The following is a 23,576-nucleotide window of genomic DNA, read 5'->3' as shown; positions in this document are numbered from 1 at the left end:
AAATTAGCAATGATAAAATTACACTTTACCGCGTCTAGTGGACGGTCCGCAACAATACCACACACCTGGTTACAATGAAAATTTAAATTGCAGTTTGTTTGTGGGGCATAAACTATTTCAGACAAAGCCTGCTATTAATTAGATGGGTTAGGCCAGTCACAAATCTGGGTCCATAGGTCAGTATATGTCTGTATATGTGGCCACAGTCTGTCTGTACCAAGGCTACAGAGTAAGACTGGCCATTACATTACATGTTATTCAGCTGTTGCTTTTATCCAAAGCGACTTACAGTTGATTTGATTAGCAGGAGACAATCCTCCCTGAAGCAATGAGGGGTTAAGGGTCTAACTCAAGGACCCAACAGTGGTGCAGATCTTATCATGGCAACACTGGGACTTGATCTACCAACCTTCCCAGTCCTGTATCTTAGCCACTGGGCCTGGTTAAGGAGCCTGGAATTCCTACCTAAACACATTTCGAAGGAAGATGCCCCACCTCTAGCTCTCACAGTACTCGACTGATGAACATACCTACTACTATCTGACAGTCTCTCCGTTCAAGGCGAACTGTGTTCAGAAAATCAATTTGATACCCCTTAAAACAGGTATCCAATTTCAAGCATTTCAAAGATAAAAAATCTAAAAAGGTTTAAATGAACAAATGCTCATGCACATTACAAATGCATTAATGCATTATGCATTAATGGGCTATTGGTATTTTATGTATGTTAATATAGGAATATATGGATTATATTTACCAACAGTAAATCCATATTTGACAGCTCATATATTTTGTCTACTTTAAACAGTAAGAAACTAAAATCCCAAAGTGAGTGCATCTGAAATGTAACCTGTATTAACTACCCCTGCTGAAAAAAATGGTTTTGAAACAGTTGGTAGCTGGTTGACCAGTTAGATCAGCTCCATACTCAACATGGTTTGACCAGCTCAAGCTACGTTTTGAAACAGCTGGTAGCTGGTATTTCAAGCGGGTCTTAGCAGGATTTTACACAAGGGACACGTATTGTTAATTACCATTGTGATTTCGATTTTGATTATGAACTCCACCGGCAATGAATTTCATCATCAAGAAAACGCAAAATCGAATCTGGAAATATGGTTACATTTATCACGCAAAACTCAACTGGCGTCGCCTACAGTAGGACTACGTAACCTACGTGCGGTTTTCCTAATTCTCCTTCTGTCTGTGACCCGGTTGTGATGGAATATGTGGACACAACTTGAAGTTCCTGTTTCTCAGCTTTTTCTTCATCCGACTATGACAAAGTCGATGTCACCCACTTTCATTCAACGCCATCAGAATTTCACCCTACTAAAATGTTTTTTTGTTTAGTTATTTTTTTGGAAAATGAAAGAATATGTATCTGACAAACTGGCACAGTTAAACCTTCAATAAGAGAATTCAACGCGCGAATCGCCCGAGCTCACTGTATTGCGTCTCGTAAGTACAGCGTTGTTGAACTTGATTTGAGTTGTTTACATATCAGCCATAAGTTACTTAATTAAACGTAAACTAGTTTAAAAAGTAGTCCTTTGTTTCTGTCTGGCTGCACGCATATAAATTGCACTAAGTTCACGTAATTGCGACTAAGTTTAAATGGACCGTCCTGAAAATGAAATGTCTTCGTAACACATTTTATTTATAATTGCCTATTATAGTAATGATGACTTTAGACTTTGGATTGTCATGTTATTTTGTCATGCAGAAAAACTATGGCGATACTTTCAGTTTGTGGAATGACACATATTGAGTATGTAGCAACCCCCTTCTCGGGTGTGATTGGCAGGGCGATTTGAAAACTTCATTAAGAGTAACTATCAAATTAGCACCCTAAAATGTTTTCATCGCTACTTGAACATGATACCAAATTACTCATAAACCAACACTGTCATTTATCAGATAAAGGGTAGATGAACCTCCTAGCCAGCAGTCAAACCTTACCATACAGGGTAGCCTACTGTAAAAAAACCAAAAAAAAAAACCATTATTTACTGTGGTGGGACAACACAACAGACCAGCCCTTATAATAGTATTACCGTTTATATCTAGCATTTATCTGGACTATTCATGCTTCATGACTTTCTATTTGTCCCAGGATTAATGCACCAGGAGATATGTGCATGAGATGATCCTTAGTTCAGCAACATTAAATACAATCTTCAAATAATAAAAACTGTGTAACCACCATACCACAATAAATAGAATTAATAAATACATTTCCATAATTATTATGATATTTTTTACTTAAAAGTTGCCTATTAAATATCAGTATTTCAAACTAAGTATAGAATGAGGAACAACTGCACTGGTGTGCAGGGAGAGTGGGGAGAGAGGGGGTTGATCATACTGATTCAGCAAACCTGTTTGTTTTTGTTCTACAATAAATTAAAACACTCAGCAATCAATCCAAAAAGTCAGCAGGATAACTTTGGGGGCTACTTGTCTTAGGTTTTCTCTACAGCATATAAAACACATGTTCAGTTGGATTCAGATCAGGTGACTGACAATGATAATTTTCCTTTGTTCCTTTAGTGGTACGGTTTGGATCACTGTCTTGCTAGGATGTATGGCTGGGTTGACCGTGAGCATTGTGGCAGCGATGCATGCCTAAACCATACCAACACCCCCCACCATCTTTCACATGAGCATGTGTGCTTTGCATGTTGGGCAGTTCCTTTTGACCTTCACACTTTGCTGTGGCAAATCACTCTGACACAACTGAATCTTTTTCTCATTTGTCCACAAGACCCTTTTAGACCCTTCCTGGCAAACTGTAACCTGGTCATCTAATTTTTGCTGCTAACTGGTGTTTTGCATATTGTCGTGTAGTCTGTTTGTGAACATTCTGCAGGCAGTAGTCAGTGACATAGATTAACAGCAACACCAGTAACAGACTCCAAATGCAATCAAAAGCCTAGAATCAAAACTTGGTACCAAAAGCTATATTAATGTATTTATTTTACAAAGGCAGAAAATCTGTGCGGATGACATCTTTATTTAGAGTTCTGATGTCTGTCACTTTCATTCTTTAAATTCACTGAAAAGTCTGTTTCTTGAACAGTTGAATGCTTGATAATACTTCACAGTCAGTTTCTAACTTGACAGTTGAATGCTTGTCGGCTGGATGATTATGAAAGCAGTGAGGTTAGCCGTCCTCAAATGCAGGTGGGCTGAGGCTATTATGGAGGTGAAAGAGGAAACTGAGGGTCATTTCTATTTTGTGTTTGGTGCCAGTGGGCAGATTTGCCTGCATTAAATGTGGCAGTTATCCAGGAGCATGCTAAGAAATAACACCAAATGCACTTCAGTCCAGCTAGTAAAAGATGACATAAAGAAGATAGAATCCATTCCTGGATTACTTCACAGAGACTAATCTGACATAACGAGAGGTGGAGCACTTCAGGCTCATAAATACACCATAGTGGGAGAGGGGGCTCTCTGTCCCCAGTCTACCTATCACTAGGAAAACATTTTAAAATGGCAACATCCACGATTCCAGTCCTACAATTCCTGAACTATCCGAACACTGTTATTTAGTTAAATCTATGTCTGTGATTGTGGTGGAGGATGGCAGTGTTATTCATACATATACATACACTAATTGACAATGATTGACAGCTAGATTAATAGATGATACATTAAATGCCTTTGATGAATAATGGTTGGGGTGGATCACAGCTCTGTCTAACCAAATAGAATACTAGAATAGTTCCCCCACCAAATTATTTCTCTAGTTAACCAGCACAGTTACAGGTGTTTATGAGGGTGCTGGGAAATGGAGCTGGTTAAGGATGCATTTCAGTCTGTTTTTTAATGAAGTCCTTTGCTGAGGGTTACATTCATATTTGTTACTATGTTTGAGGCTGTACTTGGTTGTCAGTGAGGAAATGCTCTCGAAAGCTTTTATACAACTTTTGAGAAGAGGTACAGAATGCCCTTCTGTGCGTGTTTCTACCTGCTACAGCTGTTTACACCAGGGCTTTTTACTTCTGCTCAGGTCTGTTTTTGAATATAGCAGCCTTTCTTCTTTTGTCTTTATAATTACTTATGTACACATGGTGGGGATGTGTTCTCACCCCTTATATTTAAAATGCAAATGTATTAAAACAACCTAAATAGCTAAAGAGAAATGAACTGCCTTTTGCTGCCAAGCTACAGCAACCAAGAGCATTATTGTATGAAATGGCATTTTGAAAGGCCACATGGCCCTACTTCCTTCTTTTACATCACTTCCTGTTTTACTGGTTTTGCATTGCAGGGGAAAGCAGTAGTTTCACTGTAACTTTTTGTTTTGTTTTATGTGAGACCATGAGAATGCAGTCATGAAAACTGCTGCATGCGTCTCAGACTCTGAACTTGGAAGCCGTCTGGCCGGATACATTTTGCACAAAAATGCAATCAATATATAAAATAGAATTATAAGTGCAACATTTCCAGTCCCAATGTTTCCATCAGTGGTATCCTTGAAATAAAACAAACAAACCTTTCTGTACAGACCGAAAAAGGCATTAAAGGAAGGTCTGCTTGGGGGGAAATGCAGTACAAGTGAAAACACAAAGCATGGAAAGAAAAGATGTCTCTCATTTGGTTCCTGTTTCAGAAGTGCTTACTTTTTTGTTACTTGCATTTAAAAAGATTGAGCACTTTGTTTAATGGAGAAATATGATTGCGGACTCTCCTAAAATGTCTCAGTTTTAGAAGATGTAGTTCTCTAGGGTGGGCAAATGCAAATATTAGGACATTTAAGGACACTGAAAACTAGACTCCTGGGTACCAATAATGGTCACCTTTGGAGTCATTGTACAAGCAATTCCATAATGCATTGCTTCATTGTGTTTATAAAATACCACACCTATTTTGCCAGTCTCTTTTAAAGCAAATAACAAAACATTTTTAAACTGGAACTAAATGAGATATTTCCCCTATGAATCAGCAAATGTTGTGCTACTTCTCTTAAGGGGCAGGTTTTACAGTAAGGTGTTGTGTGGTTGATCGTATTCGTGTGGCTTGTATGGTTGTGGATCTTGGCTCTGAAGTATGAAAGTGAGTGTTTTATATGAAGTTTGTGTGTGTGTGCTTCACAGCCCAAGCGCAATGGAGCAGGCGTACAAGGACCTGTACCGGGAGTTCCTGCACCTTCAATCGCTCTGTTTGAAACAGGCTTCCCTTCTCCACCACCTCACAGAGGCACTGGCCAAACAGAAAGGTCATTTCCTGCTTTGTGAAACCAATCTGTCCTTATCTGGGGGGGGGGGGTCATCATCATGATCTTCACTACCTAGCATATGCAGTCTCTGGATCTCAATAAATAGTATGCAAATGCATAGAATGTATCTTATTTACACCTGCAATTAAAAAAATAAAGATATCTGCAAATTCGATCCAATCTTACCTGTGGTTGCCCATGTCAGGGGTTTCTCTTCAGTTTTCTAGACAGGAGTCATTCTACAAGCAGCTAAACAAAATGCTGATTCATTAATGATAAAAATATATATTTTGTCCCTGTTTGTGGCTGTCCTGTCTCTTATGTTCTTATCGATCTCCAGCAGCGGCCCCTTCTCCTAATGCAGGCCTCAGGGCCCCAGTGGCTGTCCCTGTCCTGCGTGTGCAGGATAAAGGGGGCCCCACCTCAGAAAGCTGTGCTCAGGCCATGGCAAGATTGCTGCCCTCTGCTGGTCAGACTGAAGCCAGCACCTCTGCTGATCCCATTGCGGGAGTAATGGACAGGCTGCAGTTGGAAGGCAGGGGAACACAGACCCACAGACTGGCCACCTTGGGTCCCCTGGCTCCTCCGGGTTTGAACGGAGAGCCGACACCCCCTGATGGCGAGAGGGGCACACTGCGGCCAGAGCAGCAGTTGAGGGAGGTGTTCTACAAAGCAGTGGGAGGGATAAACGATTTTGATGCTCCCGATGGCACGGCAAGAAGAAGAAAGGTAACACACATTAATTTAAATGCTAAATTTGAATGCAGTGGGCTCATTCCAGTGCCTTATTGTTTTTTTCCTTTTACTTGCTCCTGGCCCGGAGATGTGAGTGAGGTCCGCCATTGTTAACATTCCAGCCCGTAAAATATTCCTTCTAGGAGTAGAAATAGAAGTTTGTTGGTCAATCATTTGACCAAGAAAACATCAGCGCATCCACCTCTCCCCATCTGCCACGTCTGTAACTGACATGGCTTTGAACTGATGTTTGAAGGAGCAATGACATTCCATTCGCCTCATTCACATTTTCTCAATTTCCCATTGTAATTCTTTCTTTCCCTCTTTTTGCTCTCCCTCCTTTCACAACCCCAATGTTTTTGGATCTCCCCACTGCCGTCATGTATGTCCGCCTCCCTTCTCCACCTCCACCCCGCCTGACTGACATCCCCACCCGCTCAGCCCCTGTGGATGTTCAGCTCTTTCCTGGACAGTGAGATGGTGAGCCAGGGCGGGGGGCTGATGATGTCAGAGGTGGCGCTGCAGTCCCAGGTGTGCGAGTTCTGCCACGCCGTCTTTCCGGGGAGCACCACCACGCGGGGGGAGTTCCTGCGACACCTCACCACCCACATCTGAAAAGAGCCTCCGCAGGACTACAGCGACCACCCCAGAGACTGGAACACACAGGCCAAGCTTTATATCTATCATACCTCTATCACACGCATATGATTATTCCTAATGAAGCATAGTGGTGTCATCAAGCTTAATTAGCATACTCTAATATAAACAACTGTATATTTTGTGAGGAATTACTTTATTTGTGACAATATTTAATAAAGTGTTTTGTTAAATTATAAACAGGTGTGAACGTGACATTGTGAATGTAATGGACAATGCAAGAATAAGAGGCACAGTTCCTGACAATGTGAAATTAATTTAGTCATTAATCTGAAAATAATTTGTCATTACTAATATGGCAAACACCATTATTGGTGAATTTGTACATCAGAACTAACTCCTCTAGAAGTACTGTTATTAACTTGTAGACCTGTCATCCTTTTCTGCCAAATGGTTTTTGAAATGTATTGGATTATTAATTTCCCATATCTTGTATCAAAATATGAAATATCTTTCTTAAATTTCTTCCAGTTTTAGTACTTGCTGAGAAGAGGCAGGGATGGATCTGTACTGTGTTTTTGCCTACCTGTACATATAAAAGTGTGGAATGCAGTGCATATGTGTGTCTGACCTTACAACAAGGGTCTACAGATACAACCTCCTGCCATTCCATTTTTGAGAAAACGTCTATGGTAATATTCTGGTTTAAAAAAAAGTGACACCATCCATCCATCCTTCCTGATTCAAGAAACTAAATGATTTAAAATGCTTTAAAAACCACCAGTAAACAGTTCTGTGAAAATATGCTGCAGCCACTCCTACCCAATTTCTAATTCCGAATAGGTTGAATGAAACTCACGTTTGATGGTTTTATTTACTTGTACAGAAAGCTTAAGAACAGGGATTATGTGCATAACATTTCTTATACAGTGAGGGTGGTTTCTGTTAGGACAGCAGTGTGAAAAGATCTCTGCTCATAATGTGACTTGATGTTTTAAACTGAAACATTTACTGCAACATGGTTATTCCAACAGTACCAGGCACCCGAGGGACCTGAGAAACAATTAAGAATCACAGCGTTCAATTTAACACACAGGAGACTAGTCTGAAGAGAATAAAAGAGAGAATTTTGGCCTAGACCCATTTCCCTACTCAGCTATTCACCAACTGGATTAATGAAAAAACTACACATTACTCCTTCGCTTTCCAAATACAAACTGTTTGTTCTTACATTGTTATGTTTTATGGTACAACAAAGGAAACAAGAAAAACTCAAAAGGCATTATTTAAAAACAAAATTAAAACAAAATAAGAGTGTTGTGTGTCACTGGATGGTGCTGCCTGGTCACATGACCTCATAGCCACTGCGAATGCTCTTCATCAGCAGGCAGGCAAACACGATCCCTGTGACCTAAAATGGAGAATCCACGTTACTGCACCTTGTACTGCACATGCCTGTGCGATACAAACAGCACTGTTCTGTAAAGGCGTTGCTAAAAGGCTAGCCAAACCACAAAAGGCTAATCCGACAGCATGCAGTAAAGGCATCTTAAGTGAGAAGTTGGCTTTAACAGGTTGGTGACCCTAAAGTATACACGTACCTGCAAGAAAGCGATCACCACAGCTGCTACTATGACCAGCTTCACATTGTTCTTCAACAGTTCTTTGACAGTCAGGAGGCATCCCTGCGACACAAACACAACAGTGACAAAATCAGCTAAATTCAGTCTCAGTTACAGTTGTAGCTTCCCTACACAGCCAAAGTCAGTCTCAGTTACAGTTGTAGCTTCCCTACACAGCCAAAGTCAGTCTCAGTTACTGTTGTAGCTTCCCTACACAGCCAAAGTCAACCTCAGTCACCATGGCCTCAGTCTCTGCTCTTTGCAAGCTCCCACTGTAATCATGCGCACTTGGTGAATGTTGTAGGGTGAGTGAGCCTCACCTTTTGGTACACTTTGTCCGCGTCTTGCATGGCTCCATTTCCACAGCCCTGAGTCTGTTTCTTACAGCAGGACTCGGGAACAGACTTCTGATCAGGCATGAAGTCTGCCCAGTCAGCAGATGAATTCACCCCACAGCAATGCAGCTGCAGAGAGAAAATCAGGAAGCCAGAAAAGTGGACATCAGAGAGCCAGGCGTAATGGTAAGAGTAAAAAAATACATTTAAAAAAGCAAGACCGTGTTACTGTAAACAGGCAGAGAAGGCATCAAATTCTTTAGATTGGTATCAAACATTCAAGTGGAGGTACATCGGTTAGAGAAGACACAAGTCTTCTATGATATATGACCGGCCACCTAAGAGAAAGTTTTAATACACAAAAATATGAATGAGATGCAGAAACAGAGGAAATTGTCAAAATAACTGAAACTTGCACACAGATTCTTATTCTTATTCTTTACTCCTTACTCATAACGCTGGAATGAGGCTTGGCTTTTCGGTTAGCCTTTCGGTCAACCTTATCAGGAAATAATTGTCATGCCGGATACTAGAATGATTCTAGGTCCAAAGTTGTAAAGGGCCAGTCTGGTTCAGCTCTACAGTGGGAAAGGGGTATATAATGAGCCAGTCTGGTACCATATTTCATACTTACTTCCATCTGCATGTTGTCCACAGCTTTCTTGATATCCTCAGAGCTACTGTTGTACTTCTTAACCATATCTTTGAAGCTGGAATCTACAATATCATTTAGCTGGAAGGAAAGAGAAAGAAAAGTACAGTCAAAACTCACCAACAACATGGCGTACACATTACTAAAGAGGATATTCAGTAATATTCAGAACTCACTTGGCCCCTATAGATATAACCAGCAATGGCAGCTCCAATCTCAATCATGACGATGAAACAGAGGAGGACAGAGAACTTAGGACAAAGAAGAGAACAATTATTAAACAGTGGTGAAAGCAAGACAGAACGAGCTGGGATGGTGTATTGGTAAGCATGTGGTACCTATAAGAAAATTCTAACTACACTTTGAAACCTCAGCTTATATAGAATATACTCCAGGTCATAAGCAACATGACATACTGAGTCCGGATTACATTTATGATCATTTATGGAGGTACAAAGGTGATCAAACTGGGTCACCAAACACCTGCATTTTTTCTACATTAAAAAATGCACATAAGAAGATGGAAAGGGGGGCTGCTGGAGGGCTCATACAGTTAAGGCACAGTTCTTATTCTGGGGCACGGAGGGGTTCAAAAACAAAAAACTACTGCCTTTTGTATTATAATGAAAAATGAGGGAAAAGACTGGAAATGAAACGTGTGCATTGTGCGCAATTGTGCAGTTACCGTGGTGACCATGCAGTGGTTCTCCTTCCAGGCCCCACAGCACCCAAAGAAGGCGATGAAGAAGATGATCACACCCACCGCGATGAGGATTAGGGGTACGGCTGAACCGGACGCGTGGTTAATCACAAGAGTGTTATTCAGGGCCATCTGAGCCAGGACCCCCAGCACAATGAGAGCCAGGCCACATATCTGCAGTGATGGAGACATTAACAGCACAATAATTTACTATACTATACTATATATAATAAAATAACACCAACATGCAGGCAGTAATGAGTACCTTTAGGGTCAGAATAGCTATCAGGAATAAACGTAATACTGTACACAGGCAACAGAAATGTATAGCTATGTATGCTAGTCATTGAATTACCCATTTAAGCAAGAGTTTGGAGTGTGTGTGTGGTACAGGTAAACCACCCCAAGGAAAATAAATGTCAATAACCCATTTCTGCATTTTGTGCGCACATGCACGCCCACACAAACACACACATACACAACCTATGTGGCAGTTTCAGGTTTCTATTACTGGTGCTAAACAATAACCTTTGTTCAGATTGAACAGTGACTCCTCTCAGCCTAAGGTTGTTGCTCAGTGAGCTTACCTGGTACATTTACAGCATCACCTTGAGAGCCCAGTGCAGGAAAGTACAGGTCATTAAATGTGTCATGTCTCGTGGTACAAGGTAATGAAGTAACAGCATATAAACCGTAATCAACCATGTCCTGACACAAGTAGGAAACCTGGCTTAGTGCATTTTGGGTTTTCAGAATTGTAACAGATTGACGTGTTTTTATTCTTCAATAGTTTGGGTTTTGACAGTGTAGTGTTGTTTTTTTGGGTTATAATAGAGAAGTGCTTTGAATCCCCTAGATGCAATGGGGTAAAATGATTTTGTTTCAATGCAAAGTGTTTTAATTCATCTGGTTATAATAATCCAAGTGTATTCTTCTGTGTTATAAAGAAAAATAAAATAGAACATTTTCTTTTTTGTTTATAGCAGAGCAGAGTTATGAAGATGGTCATACTTTTTGCCAATGACTGTCAATAAGATGTATTCAGCAGGGTATACAGCAGCGTAAACAGCAGTGGAACTAGAAATTAACACGATCTGATACCTTTACAAAAGGTCTACCTCAGAGTTCATTAGCAATGAGTTTTATTTAAAAGGAAAATGTGACAGAGAAGGTTCGCAAACAAAATTATTTTTCCTCCCCAACCCCCCCAACATTCCAAACATGCCTTGGAGAATACGAATGAGGCCTCCTCCTCTCATACCTCCAAAGCCAGGAAGGGGGAACTTCCAAAAAGCTGTAATTTTGGGTTTTAGGCAGTTTGAAGGCCAATGACGCACAGATAACAGATCCAAACCCCAGATATGTTGCATCAGCCACACACAAGAAAAATAAATGTCTCGTTGGTTCTTTTCTACCAATGCCCTGTAGCTGGGGTTAGCAAACTCTGAACCACAGAGGTGACCGTACATGCCATCGGCACAGCTCAGACATGGCTGGAGGACTTCATGTCATGTGTCATGTGTAGGGACAACAGTTTGTCTTCCCTTGTTTTGTCACATAGTACTTCAGTCCTCTGCCAGCCAGAGGTCACAATATCCTCTTTGTCAAGCCCCTTCTCAAACAATTACCCCATGTGCGCAACCTCAATAATCTAAGTTGATAAAGTAATTGCCGCTAATTAAAAACAGATGATGACTGACAGCGATGTTTACAAGCAACACTCACATGTTAAATTCAGTTTGATTACTTACCACCATGGACATGCTACAGTATTTTTAAATGTTGTGCTATGATTTTTTTGGTTAGAAGCAGTGATCAAATTTTCACATTAAAATAGATAGCAGTTATATATTTAACTTCATTCAAATTAAAAATAAAATAAAATCTTGAAAAAATTCTAATAATGAAGTCTTCAATCAAGACTTTAGTAGAATCAAAAACCTGCAGCAAAGTCGGCCCTTTTTCAGAGAAGACTGGACACCCCTCCTTTATATGGGTGCGTTTCTTTTTACGGCAGTAATACTAAATCCTGAAGCTCCTGGAGAGCCACAGAGTCCGCTGGTTTTTGTTTTGTTGATCAGCGACCGATTCAGACCCAAGAAACCAGGTGACCCAAGTTACCAGTGTAATTAACTGCTTTAACTGATCAATTGCTGTACTATTCAAGTTCAAAGTAGCAACGAAAGCCAGCAGACCCTGCAGCCCTCCATAACCAGCAGTGAGGACCACAGACTCAAAGACATGCTTTTTGCAGCACTTTTAATCTTCCACTCATGTTCATTTTCCTTCCTGACTCGCCCCATATTAGATCAACTAATTGCTTTTATAAATGTCTCCACTTGAAACTCAATTGTACAATTAGTTACTTGGTTCGCTGTTGGGAGTAGCTATGGGGACTCCTGGAGGATAATCATTAAAATACAAGTTAAAATCCATGCAGGTCACATGGTGGAGACAAACTGTGCCCAGGCTTGTCACCATCAAGACATGAGTCACTTCACTAAACTACATTCATTGCACCAGACCTTCAGTTCAGATGCGGAACTGGCAATAGTATACATGAAGGGAATGTGGCATTCAGGCACACAGGCTACATTTCACTGTCAGTACACATTTGAATACCATTATCAATGTCAGCTAGCTTCTAAACAGAACTGCATTTCCCAGTGCCCATTTAGAAAAGTGATCGGTGAACTGTGCACATGTATAGTTATTCCATTCAGTAAGAACTAGTTCTATCGCTTTAATAGCAGACTGCAAACTAGCATTTCTCCAACAGTCATATTTCACAGTTCCTGTCTGCACTTAAAAAATGAGAGTTTGTATTCACGTAATGACCCTTACATAAACTGAGCTTTTATGGAAGCAGACAAAAAGCATAGGGGAAGTGAGAAGGGTAACCACAGATGTGGCCAGTGTAGTAAAGCAGCCCGCCTGATCACCAGTCAGCCCAGGTCGGCTCATGTCACCCCGCTTCTCATTGGTCTCCACTGGCTTCCTATTGCCGCACGCATCCGTTTCAAGGCCCTAGTGTTGGCATTTCAGGCTGCTAAGGGGACTGCCCCACCTTACATACAATCCTTAATCACTCCTTACTCCCCAGCTAGACCACTCCGGTCTGCCAGCTCTGGTCGCCTTATGGTTCCCTCTCTACGTGCACCTGGCGGTCGAGCTGCACGTTCACGCCTGTTTTCCGTTCTGGTTCCTCAGTGGTGGAATGACTTGCCTACCACTGTCAGGACAGCAGAATCCCTCCCCCTATTTCAACACAGACTCAAAACCCACCTTTTCAAACTCTACCTTAGTCCTCCCTCCTGATTTCCCCCGCCCCTCCTTTCTGTTATCCCTATCCTTGTCTAACCCCCCTGCCAAAAAAACAAAAAAAAACAAAAAACAAAAAAAATTGCACTTATGATGACAACTGTTTAGAACAGCATTCTGTGTATTTTCCTAGTTCTGGATGTGATGCTTTGACTTATGGTAGAACCTATGCACTTGTAAGTCGCTTTGGATTAAAAGCGTAAATGTAATGTAAATGTAATGTAATGTAAAAATGTAAATGTAAAGCAGTATGTTTCTGTGTGTCAGTATCCCATAAACACCAGGTCCACACACACACACACACACACACACACACACACACACACACACACACACACACACACACACACACACACACACACACACACACACACACACACACACACACACACACACACACACACACACACACACACACACACACACACACAACCAACCAAACTGGATACTTGCAATGGAATGGACTAAGATTTGAATGTGCCCATCTACCCTGCTAGGGGGAGTTGACCCATGCAGATTACTCTTCTTATTCCCCACTTCTGGCATACTGAGCAACAGACATTGAACAGGTCGACCAAGGAAAACAACAGCAGTTGATGACAGAAACATTATCAGAGCTGTGAAGAACATCCTCAAAACCTCAGTCAGTGATGTCACAAACAATCTGTAAAATGTAGGACAAATAGCTCCTGAGGTTCACTTCCCCATTGTTTCAGCCAGGATCCCTATCGCTAAGCAAAAAAATCACAGAAGTGTGTGTGTGTGTGTGTGTGTATGTGTGTGTGTGTGTGTGTGTGTGTGAGTTGGGCAGAGTTGGTTCTTTAATATCTCTTTGAAATAAATGATTGACTTACCCAGAAGAGGAAGTTGAAAAAGAAAAGTAGGTACTTAATGCACTTGGCCCCTCCTTCAACTGCCATTTTGAATCCTGATCAAGCCCCTGGGTGATATCAGAAGGGGGAAAAAAATTTAAATTAGACTTCACCTGTGTATAAAGTCGTACTGCAGATAGAACCCACAGTCTCCAGTAGTGTGCAAATATTTGGGCACCCATGGTCAAAAAGCCTTTTACAATTAATATCTAAGTGAACTGAAGCGAACTTGACCTCTAAATGGTATGTTAAACATGACATTTCTTCAAATTTTAAAGCAAGATTACTTTATTTAAATTTTTTACAGTTTCAAAATAATAAAAAAGGAAAAAAGGCCCTGTGCTAGGTTAGCTGGCTTCCTTTCGCTGAGAAACCAACATGATGACCAGAGAATTGTCTGAGAGAAAAGCAAGCCATTTTGAAGCTTAGAAAAGAGGGGAAATCGATCAGGGGAAAGAGGGGAATTCAAGCCAATGCACAAGCATTGAGGATAGCTTGTACAACAACTTGGAATGTCCTGAAAAAGAAAGAAACCACTGGCATACTGAGCAACAGACATTGAACAGGTCGACCAAGGAAAACAACAGCAGTTGATGACGGAAACATTGTCAGAGCTGTGAAGAACATCCTCAAAACCTCAGTCAGTGATGTCACAAACAATCTCCACAGGGCAGGAGTGAAGGCATCTAAATTAAATGTTTGAAGAAGACTTAGAGCAGCAATATACAGGCTATACCACAAGATGCAAACCACTCTTCAGTAGTAAAAATCGGAAGATGAAATTACAACTTGTAGTGATCAGCCAGTTCTGGAACAAAGTTTTAAGCATGATAAGACCAAGATTAACCTCTACCAAAGTGATGGAAAGGCCAAAGTGTGGAGAAAGAGAGATCTACTCATTATCCAAAACATGCAAGCTCATCTGTGAAGCACGTTGGAGGAAGTGTCATGGTTTGGGCTTACATAACTGCTTCCGGAGTGGGCTCACTAATCTTTATTGATGAAGTAAGTCATGATGGTAGCAGCAGGATGAATTCAGAAGTATACAAAAACATTCTGTCTGCCAACTTGCTGAGAAATGCGTCCAAACTAATTGGAAGGAACTTCATCATGCAGCAAGACAATGACCCAAAACACACTGCCGACACAATAAAGGACTTCATTAGGGAGAAATACTTTTGCTCACCTAAAAATTGGGTGGTCTGATGGTCTATGTTCCAAGTAGTTTAAAACATCTAGGCATAAATGCTGAAATTCTGAACTCTTGTGTGGTGTTCATCTTTTTATCTCAACTCCAAATGTATTTAGTGGATTGTAAAAACAAAGGAATTGCTGTTCCGATACTTTGGAGGGGACTGTATGTGGATACAACAGACTAATGTACAAAGAGCAGATTATTACTATGCTGAAGATTTACAAGATTTCATAAACATACAAGGTGATGGATTGAAGTACTCTACAGCCAGAAAGCACTTCTAAGTGCTGGTTAAATATAAACACCTCCCAGCTATTCAGTCATTGATCATTGTAAGACAGACAATAAAGCCAAGGGCCTGTGCCAAGGGCCTACACATGTTGCAAAACATTGTCATTTGTAAAGTAGCCTATGTTCTGACAATGTTCGCAGTCTGAAAAATGTACAGTATTTGCATTTCTCTTCATTATTCAGCATTAAAATCCATTTATCAAGTGATCTTATATGGGAATAGACTATGTGATCAGCATGTTATCGGTTATGGCATTGTGATTGTGCGGTTACCTGCTTCAGTGCACATACACGCATATGCATAGACACACTGCAGTTATCTAGCTAACTCGGTAATCCTGCTGTTATCCCCTCAGGTTATCAATCAAGACTTATGAAATGGTAGGTTGAATGTATTTAATACTGTCTCTTGAATGCAACTGTGGCAGTACAACAACAAACAACGTCGGTTGCATGACGGTGCCACTACCAGTATAGTTTTTGCAATTTGATACGACGTTTAAAACCGATGGAATGCTGACAAACGACAGGCTTGCCCACATATTCCTTATGTTGGACCTTTGATTAGGCTATATAAGCAGGATCACGAGGTGAAACTATTTTTTTTTTGTACACACATCACAACTTCCCCAGGAGTGTCCCAAACTTTCGAGAGGGGTGGGGGGATTGAAACTATACACGCCGGCGTACTTGTACCCTATACATGCTTCCACGCTTAATTAGCTAGCAAATGATCATTTCAAACCATAGGCCACTAAACATTTTAAAACTTGGGCAGTGCGGAAAAAGAGGAGAACAACATAATTCACGTCCTTGTATTCTTAGTGATTAGCATGTAGCAACCTGTTTGAACAAGGAGTTTTAGCAGTCGCCTTGATTTTAGGGGAAAAGTGTGTGATACACCAGATCAGAAAACTACTTATGTAAATCATTCTCAAAACAACTCGCATATAAGAAGAGTTCAAAAAACCCGATACGCATCTTATATTCAGTGAACGTTCGTACCAAGCAAGTTAACTTGCGTCACACGTATACAATCATTAGCCTTCTAAGTGTGTTAGCTTGCCTGGTTCAATTGCCGTTTTAGGGAACTGTCGTGCCATTTGTTATATTCGTATGAAAACAATTGAAACAACTTACCTTTATTTTAAGATTTCCCAATACAGATGGTCCGTTTTGTGGACTAAGTTAATTTCACGTCCTTGATATAAGAACTCCGTGAAATGCGCAGTGATTAAAACTCTCTTAACCCTCTAACTTACGTCATTTGTGTGCGGGAAGTCCCTCCCACTGCTAAACTATCTAAGCGTCCAAATATTTTATATCTGGCAACGTAGTCTATGTACAAAACATATTATTTTCGGAAGTACTTTACAGAATAGTCGTACGTAATATTCCAAGGTTTTTTAAAATGAGTTATTTTTAAATTGATGTAACCTATGTAGCTACAAATGTTTAAATGAGCTAAATCAGATCCGAAGCACTGGCCATGGTTTTCAAGAACGGTTTTTACATTAATGACATCTAACATATCAGTGAATTTCTGTCTCCAAAAACCTGGTCTGGTAATTGTAAGGCACTGTGGTAATATTGCCATTCACATTACTGCCATTCACATTACTACGATTCACGTGGAAGTGCAGCAATCAGGATTTAGTATTCAGACAATCCGTTGTAAAATATTGGGCGGCTACAGTTCAATTCCAGTCTAATTTTGTGGTTTTGACACCCATTGACTTTATTTGGCTGAAGTTTGGGGGCACAGGATAAGGACATTGGGGTTCCCAACACCAAGGGTTCTGTGGTAACCCCGCGAATGATTGTTTTCAGTACCACAGTTACACTTCACAATTTGTCACAAACTATTATTTGTTTGTAATTATACACGTTTAATGTCTACTAGGAATGATTGACACCATACCATATCAGAAATAGCTATGAATGCCATGAAGAATAAGTGCTCCATATTCCCAGGATTTTAAATCTGAAGAATTGACTAATGTGTTCATTCTATTGTGCTAAATGGCAAATAATTCATTTTGAAATAAGCTACATTTGAATTGATTAAATCACCTCCTGGCCATTAAAATGTCTAACCATCCCAAATAGGAATAGCCATGATGGACCTTTTATTTTCACATCTATTTTCCAGAAAGCAATAGTAGCAGTTCCAGAAGGCTGTATGGCTTAGTAGGAGGGCAGTTGACTCAAGTTAATCTCACTGTTCAGTTAGGGGTTATAATAATGATAATAATAGAATTATAGAAGGGTGAACTGTTGTCTGAGTTGCTGGTTAAATATTTTCAGTGGTGGTGAAAGAGAGAAAAAATGAATGATTAATAACTTTCCTGAGAAACTGAATCTCTCATTCTACATTCTTATCATAACACACTCCCACCCTGCCCTTGAACATAGTTCTGGAGAAAGAGGAAGGAAGTCCAACAGGCTTCCCCCATTGTGTCAAGATTTATTACAGGAAGACATTATGTTGATATGTTTTGGGCCTACATCTGCATTTTCTAAATGTGTGTGTTTTTATTTTTCCTGCCTATGGCAATTTAATGACTGATGTGCCAATTAATCAAGCCTGTTTCTTTGAGGCCTAGTGTGGAAAAATGTATCTCTCTCCCCTTGAAAATAAAGTGGGTGTGCTATTGGGCCCTATAACAGCTGTATTATTGCTGCCATAAAAATTTTGAAGGGCACTAGTGTTCACCCTTCAAAAATGTTACAAGATTTAATTCTTTCTTCGTCATTAGCCCTTACTAGCCCCTATTACCAAAGTCAAGATGTGGACTAGGCCTCAAAACGTTTTACTTTTGGATCATTGCCTTGCTGTATAACTCAATCATGCTTCAGCTTCAGCTCACGGACAGAAGACCAGACATTCTCCTTAAGAATTTCTGGTACAGTGCAGAATTAATGGTTCCTTAAATAAAGGCAAGTCATCCATTTTTGATTGTTCTCACTATGAAATTCTGTATTTGCTTTATGCCATCCATAATGGGCCCGTGCCATCCGTACAGATCCACTTTTCACTCATCTGTCCATAGAACATTATCCAAAAAGGCTTGGGGGTCATTCAGGTGTCTCTTCCATGATTCCCATTTTCTCTTTCATATTATGGAGTCATAAACACTCACCTTAGCTGAGAATAGAGAGGCCTGCAGTTATTTTGATCTTCTTCTGAGAACTCCCTGTACCCTTGGAGATATTTTGGTAGCCAGGCCACTCTTGGAAAGATTCACCACTGTTCCAAGTGCTCTCCATTTGGAGATAACTATGGAGTACCAGAGCCTTAGAAAAGGCTTTGGATTGGCCTCGTCAAATTCTTTATTTGAACCCAAAAGAGATGCTATGGTAAGACCTGAAATGAGCAATTAATGCTCGAAAACCCAACAATTTGTTTGAATTAAAGCAGTTCTGCAAGGAAGAGTGGGATAAAATTCCTCCACAGCAAAATAAAATAGGAATATCAAATTATGGGAAGCTTTTGGTGCATTGTAATAATTTCAATAAGGTGGTGCAACCAGCTATTATGTTTCAGGCTATTCCTTTTTCACATGGATGATATGGGCTTTGGATAACTTTTCCCATTAAATAAATGAAATAATAATTAAAATAAATGTGTTTTTGTGTTCACTCAGTGTGACACATATGCAGTAATCTGGAAAGGGACAAATATTTTTTCATGGCGCCGTAAAATTCCAAACACTTTTAAGATGCTCCCCTTTTCTGCCTGCTTGAAGGAGCAGGAAGAATGTATAAGTATATTAATGTTTAAATATCATTTCAAATGTCGTGGGAATAAGTGTGGGCGTAAGCATTTTCACACCAGAGTTTTGGAGATTTATCGTAATACTCATAACACACCCACTAGCAGAAAGTCCAACCCACTGACATTTAAATCACCAATTACCCAGGCTGTCTGCTTCATATTTCTCAAATATCCGCCCTCACACACTCCTACTGCAGCGTGAGCAGGCGTTAAAATTTAAAGTTCAAAAAAGGAGTAATTTATTACAAGTTCAGGAAGATCAGAGCCTTGGCAATGTGTTTTCAGTATGTGCACTTACATTTGTGCTGTTTTATTTCACACCACAAATACCAAATAAGGGAATTGCTATAATTGATTGCAGAGATGCTCACAAGTCATCAATTGCAAGTCCGAGTCAAGTCTCAAGTCTCTGAGCTAGAGTCCAAGTCAAGTCTCAAGTCTCTGAGCTAGAATCCGAGTCAAGTCTCAAGTCTACAGTAAGGTGCAGCCTAAAAACAGTATGGCTATAGAAATTCATCACGATTCCTATGCTAATTGAAGATATAGAAACCTGAAGTGTAGAAGACATATTTTGTATATGACATCAGGTGTGTGGCAACTGAAGAAGCAGTATTGTCACGGGTAGTGGTTATTTCATTTATTTATCCATGTATCAAAGAACTACCAAGCCTGAGCCAATGTTTTGGCAAAGCCTTTCTCAAGATGGCTGGAGAAAGGCCTGCCAAAACCTCAGGTCTGGTGTGGTAGGTAATTGATATATCAATAAATAAGATAAATATCCATTCTATTTTTAAGAACTCTGTGTGACTCATGTGACATAATGTAAGCAATACCATGCGCTGTAATATAAGATTATAGTCAATAACAAAATAGGGGCCAGTTACATGAACACAAATTAATCTTAATCCTGGACTAAATACATCTTTGGATAATCTCCAATTAAATTTAGTCTAGGACTAGGCTTAATCTGCATCTGCGACTCAGTAATTATAATTATTATTTTATTTGTAGATGAAGTTACAAAGTGTTGAAATTTGAATCACATTGCAGTATTGGTTTATTACAGTTTTTTACAATCACTTTGACACTAATTTCAGAACCTTGAGGTAATTTGTCAAAACTGTAGGCACAAAACTCAAAACAGATAATCAGTTTTTAAAATTGCTTGGATACTATATACATAAACCAAAAATAATTTGATCACTCAACCAATTCACTTGTTCACAATGACTCAACTTAACTTTCAAAGTATTAGCATTTCAAAGTGAAATACACACATTACATTTGAAAATACTGTCTTTTCATCCATTACAATGCATCTAACTAGATGTCAGAATAGAGATCAAGCAGTGAGAAGAGGAGGAAGAGGAGGTGGATGTGGTCAATGGGGCGTTGTCCTAGTAGAGGACAGTGTCTTTCACTGCAGTTCAGGATTTTTTCCCACTTTGTACCTATAATTTTGTTGCTATGATTACAGTCTTTTACAATTGCTAAAAATGCACTTTTCAAAACTCTTCATACAGCTCTCTGCAGCAACATGCAGCTTGTCAGTTTATTTAATTCACAAAATGAATCAAACCTACCAAACCACTGCGAACATGTCTCAAAGGAAAAGCACCAGCACTAGAATTTTGTCATAGAGCAATTATCTAAAAAACACTAACAACCAGTGGCATTAAAGTCCATGCACTATTTTCTGTCAATGATTTTCACATTGGACTGTAGAAATGTATAGTTTGTATATTTGTAAAGAACAAAACAAAAAACAAAAAAAAAACTGTGAAACAAACCCACAGTATTTTATAATTATGACATAATTATATGAGGCTAGATATTGTATATGCAAGAAATCGGGAGCTATGGTAACTTTTGGGAGTACATCTACAGTATGCAATACGAAAACCTTGAATCCTAAGGAATGCCATTGCACTACTGCATAGTAAAATAAATGTAAATCTTTTCAAAACCGCATGCAACTACAGTAGCCTACATGCCAAACTCAAGCTCTCTCGAAAATACAGTTCATATTTGTATGACAATGGAATACCAAACAATGTCCACGCAACTAGTACATAACGTCACATTTACATTTACATTTTTGTCATTTGGCAGACGCTTTTAATCCAAAGCGATTTACAGGTGCATAGGTTCTACCACAAGTCAAAGCATCACATCCATAACTAGGAAAATACACATGGAATGCTGTTCTAAACATATAGTTGTCATTATAAGTGCCTTTTTTTTTTTTTTTGGGTAGACAAGGAGGAGAGGGATATCAGAAAGGGGGGGGCAGGGGAAATCAGGAGGGAGGACTAAAGGAGTTTGAAAAGGTGTTTTGAGTCTGAGTCAAAATAGGGGGAGGGATTCTGCTGTCCTGACAGTGGTAGGCAAGTCATTCCACCACTGAGGAACCAGAACGGAAAACAGGTGTGAACGTGCAGCTCGAACGCCAGGTGCACGTAGAAAGGGAACCATAAGGCGACCAGAGCTGGCAGACCGGTCTAGCTGGGGAGTAGGGAGTAATCAAGGATTGTATGTAAGGTGGGGCAGTCCCCTTAGCAGCCTGAAATGCCAACACTAGGGCCTTGAATCGGATGCGTGCGGCAATAGGAAGCCAGTGGAGGCCAATGAGAAGCGGGGTGACATGAGCCGACCTGGGCTGACTGGTGATCAGCCGGGCTGCCTGGTGATCAGCCGGGCTGCAGCATTCTGGACCAGCTGGAGGGGCTTGATGGCACACGCTAGGAGACCGGCTAGGAGGGAGTTGCAGTAATCCAGGTGGGAAATGACGAGCGCCTGGACTAGGAGCTGGGTGGCTTTCTCCGTCAGGAGATGACGGATACGGCGTATATTATACAGAAAGAACCTGCAGGTTCTGGCAGTGGAGGATACTTGTGGAGCCAGGGTGAGGCAGTTATCAAGAGTCACCCCAAGATTATTTGCCGTACGGGAGGAGGTGAGTGAGAGGTCAGTGAGAGGTCGATTGACGGAGAGGACTTAGCAGGGATGTAGAGAAGCTCAGTTTTGGCAAGGTTGAGCTTCAGGTGGTGGGAAGTCATCCACGCAGAGATATCAGCCAAGCAGGCAGAGATCTGTGTGGTGACTTGGGTGTCGGGGGGGAAGGAAATAAAGATTTGGGTGTCATCAGCGTAAGAATGATAGGAAAAGCCATGGGAAGAGATAAAAGAACCAAGAGACATAGTGTATAGCGAGAAGAGGAGACGCCCAAGAACTGAGCCCTGCAGGACTCCAGTTTGTAGGGGGTGAGGGTCAGAGACTGAGCCCCTCCAAGTCACCTGGTAGGAGCGACCAGAGAGGTCACGTAACAAGACATTCAAAATCACTCGCTGTCCTGCTTGCATATCGATCTTAAAGACCATATTGAAAGGTTTTGTTATGCCGGGGGGAACAGAGGAACCAAAAGCAGACAGTGGTGCAGAAAAATGGCAGGTTTAATATCAAAAGGGGCAGACAGAGCAGAGTCAAAAAAACAGGCCAGGGTCAAAAATCCAAAAAGGCAGAGGTACAAATATCCAACAAGCAAAGAAGAGTCCAGGGAAGCAGGCAGGGGTAAAATACTGAAATACTGAAAAAAAAATAAAAAAACCAAGGGCAAGGACTCTGGAACAAGGGCAAGGACTGGGGAACAAGGAGGCTAGAACCGGGGGAAGGAATAAAGGGCTCGGGACTCAAAAGACCGGACAAGACTAACTAGCAGCGTGCAACTGAGAAGGACAGGTATAAATACATAGGGGAATGAGACAAACTAGGCGGGGCATGGGAGTGAGGGCGGTCTAACAAATAAACATCAGGTGAGACACATTAAAGGGTAATAGGACAAAAACGCGGACTGGATTCACAAAGACACACGTGTAATACAAACGGCTCCAGACTAGAGAGTAGACAATTGAAGAGAATCAGGAGATGCAGAGATAATGAGAGACAGGTGCGAATACTTCGCTGAAACTAAGCAAGTAATCAGTGATAGAATAGGGAGGCGGAGTTACGGAACAGAATAGAAACTGGAGATGCGTTAGTAAGTTAGTTAAGTGATTTCAATTACAAATACCCAAAACTAGTGAATGTTAGTTTGTTAGTTTGACAAACATATTAGTGTGTTAGTATAATTAGTACTGTACAAATTCTATGTTAGTTGGGATTAGTATATTAGTGCTATATACAAACATGAAATGGAGAGAAAGCAGGAAGTAAGGAATGCAAGATGGGAAGGAAGGTTGAACCCCGGAACTA

At 40.5% G+C, this 23,576-nt stretch overlaps 2 protein-coding genes across 2 annotated transcripts; one reads left to right on the top strand and one right to left on the bottom strand.

Annotated features, from left to right (window-relative positions):
• The first annotated feature begins 1,228 nt into the window (after nucleotides 1-1,228).
• zgc:113184 (uncharacterized protein LOC553745 homolog) lies at nucleotides 1,229-7,171 on the top strand. The gene is made up of 4 exons (XM_061219769.1): nucleotides 1,229-1,461; nucleotides 5,106-5,227; nucleotides 5,568-5,956; nucleotides 6,404-7,171. The coding sequence occupies exons 2-4, from the start codon at nucleotides 5,116-5,118 to the stop codon at nucleotides 6,575-6,577; spliced, it is 675 nt and encodes a 224-aa protein (XP_061075753.1). The 5' UTR covers nucleotides 1,229-1,461; nucleotides 5,106-5,115; the 3' UTR covers nucleotides 6,578-7,171.
• Nucleotides 7,172-7,414: 243 nt separating this feature from the next.
• On the bottom strand, nucleotides 7,415-16,835 carry LOC133109972 (CD63 antigen-like). The gene is made up of 8 exons (XM_061219768.1): nucleotides 16,688-16,835; nucleotides 14,044-14,129; nucleotides 9,854-10,042; nucleotides 9,345-9,419; nucleotides 9,151-9,249; nucleotides 8,502-8,645; nucleotides 8,161-8,244; nucleotides 7,415-7,970 (listed from the first exon to the last, which is right to left on the bottom strand). The coding sequence occupies exons 2-8, from the start codon at nucleotides 14,107-14,109 to the stop codon at nucleotides 7,905-7,907; spliced, it is 723 nt and encodes a 240-aa protein (XP_061075752.1). The 5' UTR covers nucleotides 14,110-14,129; nucleotides 16,688-16,835; the 3' UTR covers nucleotides 7,415-7,904.
• Between the last annotated feature and the right edge of the window lie 6,741 nt (nucleotides 16,836-23,576).

The sequence above is a fragment of the Conger conger genome, chromosome 14 (assembly GCF_963514075.1).
Source record: "Conger conger chromosome 14, fConCon1.1, whole genome shotgun sequence".
NCBI lineage: Eukaryota > Metazoa > Chordata > Actinopteri > Anguilliformes > Congridae > Conger > Conger conger.
Note: the sequence above shows the minus strand (reverse complement) of the source record. Positions and strands in the feature narration are given on the sequence as shown.

Excerpts from the sequence above, each read along its gene's own strand:
- LOC133109972 (XM_061219768.1), bottom strand. The coding sequence starts at position 14,109 with ATGGCAGTTGAAGGAGGGGCCAAGTGCATTAAGTACCTACTTTTCTTT. Across the intron at positions 10,043-14,043 it reads TTTTCAACTTCCTCTTCTGG|ATATGTGGCCTGGCTCTCAT; the intron begins GTAAGTCAATCA and ends CCATCACTGCAG. Across the intron at positions 7,971-8,160 it reads TGGTGATCGCTTTCTTGCAG|GTCACAGGGATCGTGTTTGC; the intron begins GTACGTGTATAC and ends TCTCCATTTTAG.
- zgc:113184 (XM_061219769.1), top strand. The coding sequence starts at position 5,116 with ATGGAGCAGGCGTACAAGGACCTGTACCGGGAGTTCCTGCACCTTCAA. Across the intron at positions 5,228-5,567 it reads GGCACTGGCCAAACAGAAAG|CAGCGGCCCCTTCTCCTAAT; the intron begins GTCATTTCCTGC and ends ATCGATCTCCAG. Across the intron at positions 5,957-6,403 it reads GCACGGCAAGAAGAAGAAAG|CCCCTGTGGATGTTCAGCTC; the intron begins GTAACACACATT and ends CCACCCGCTCAG.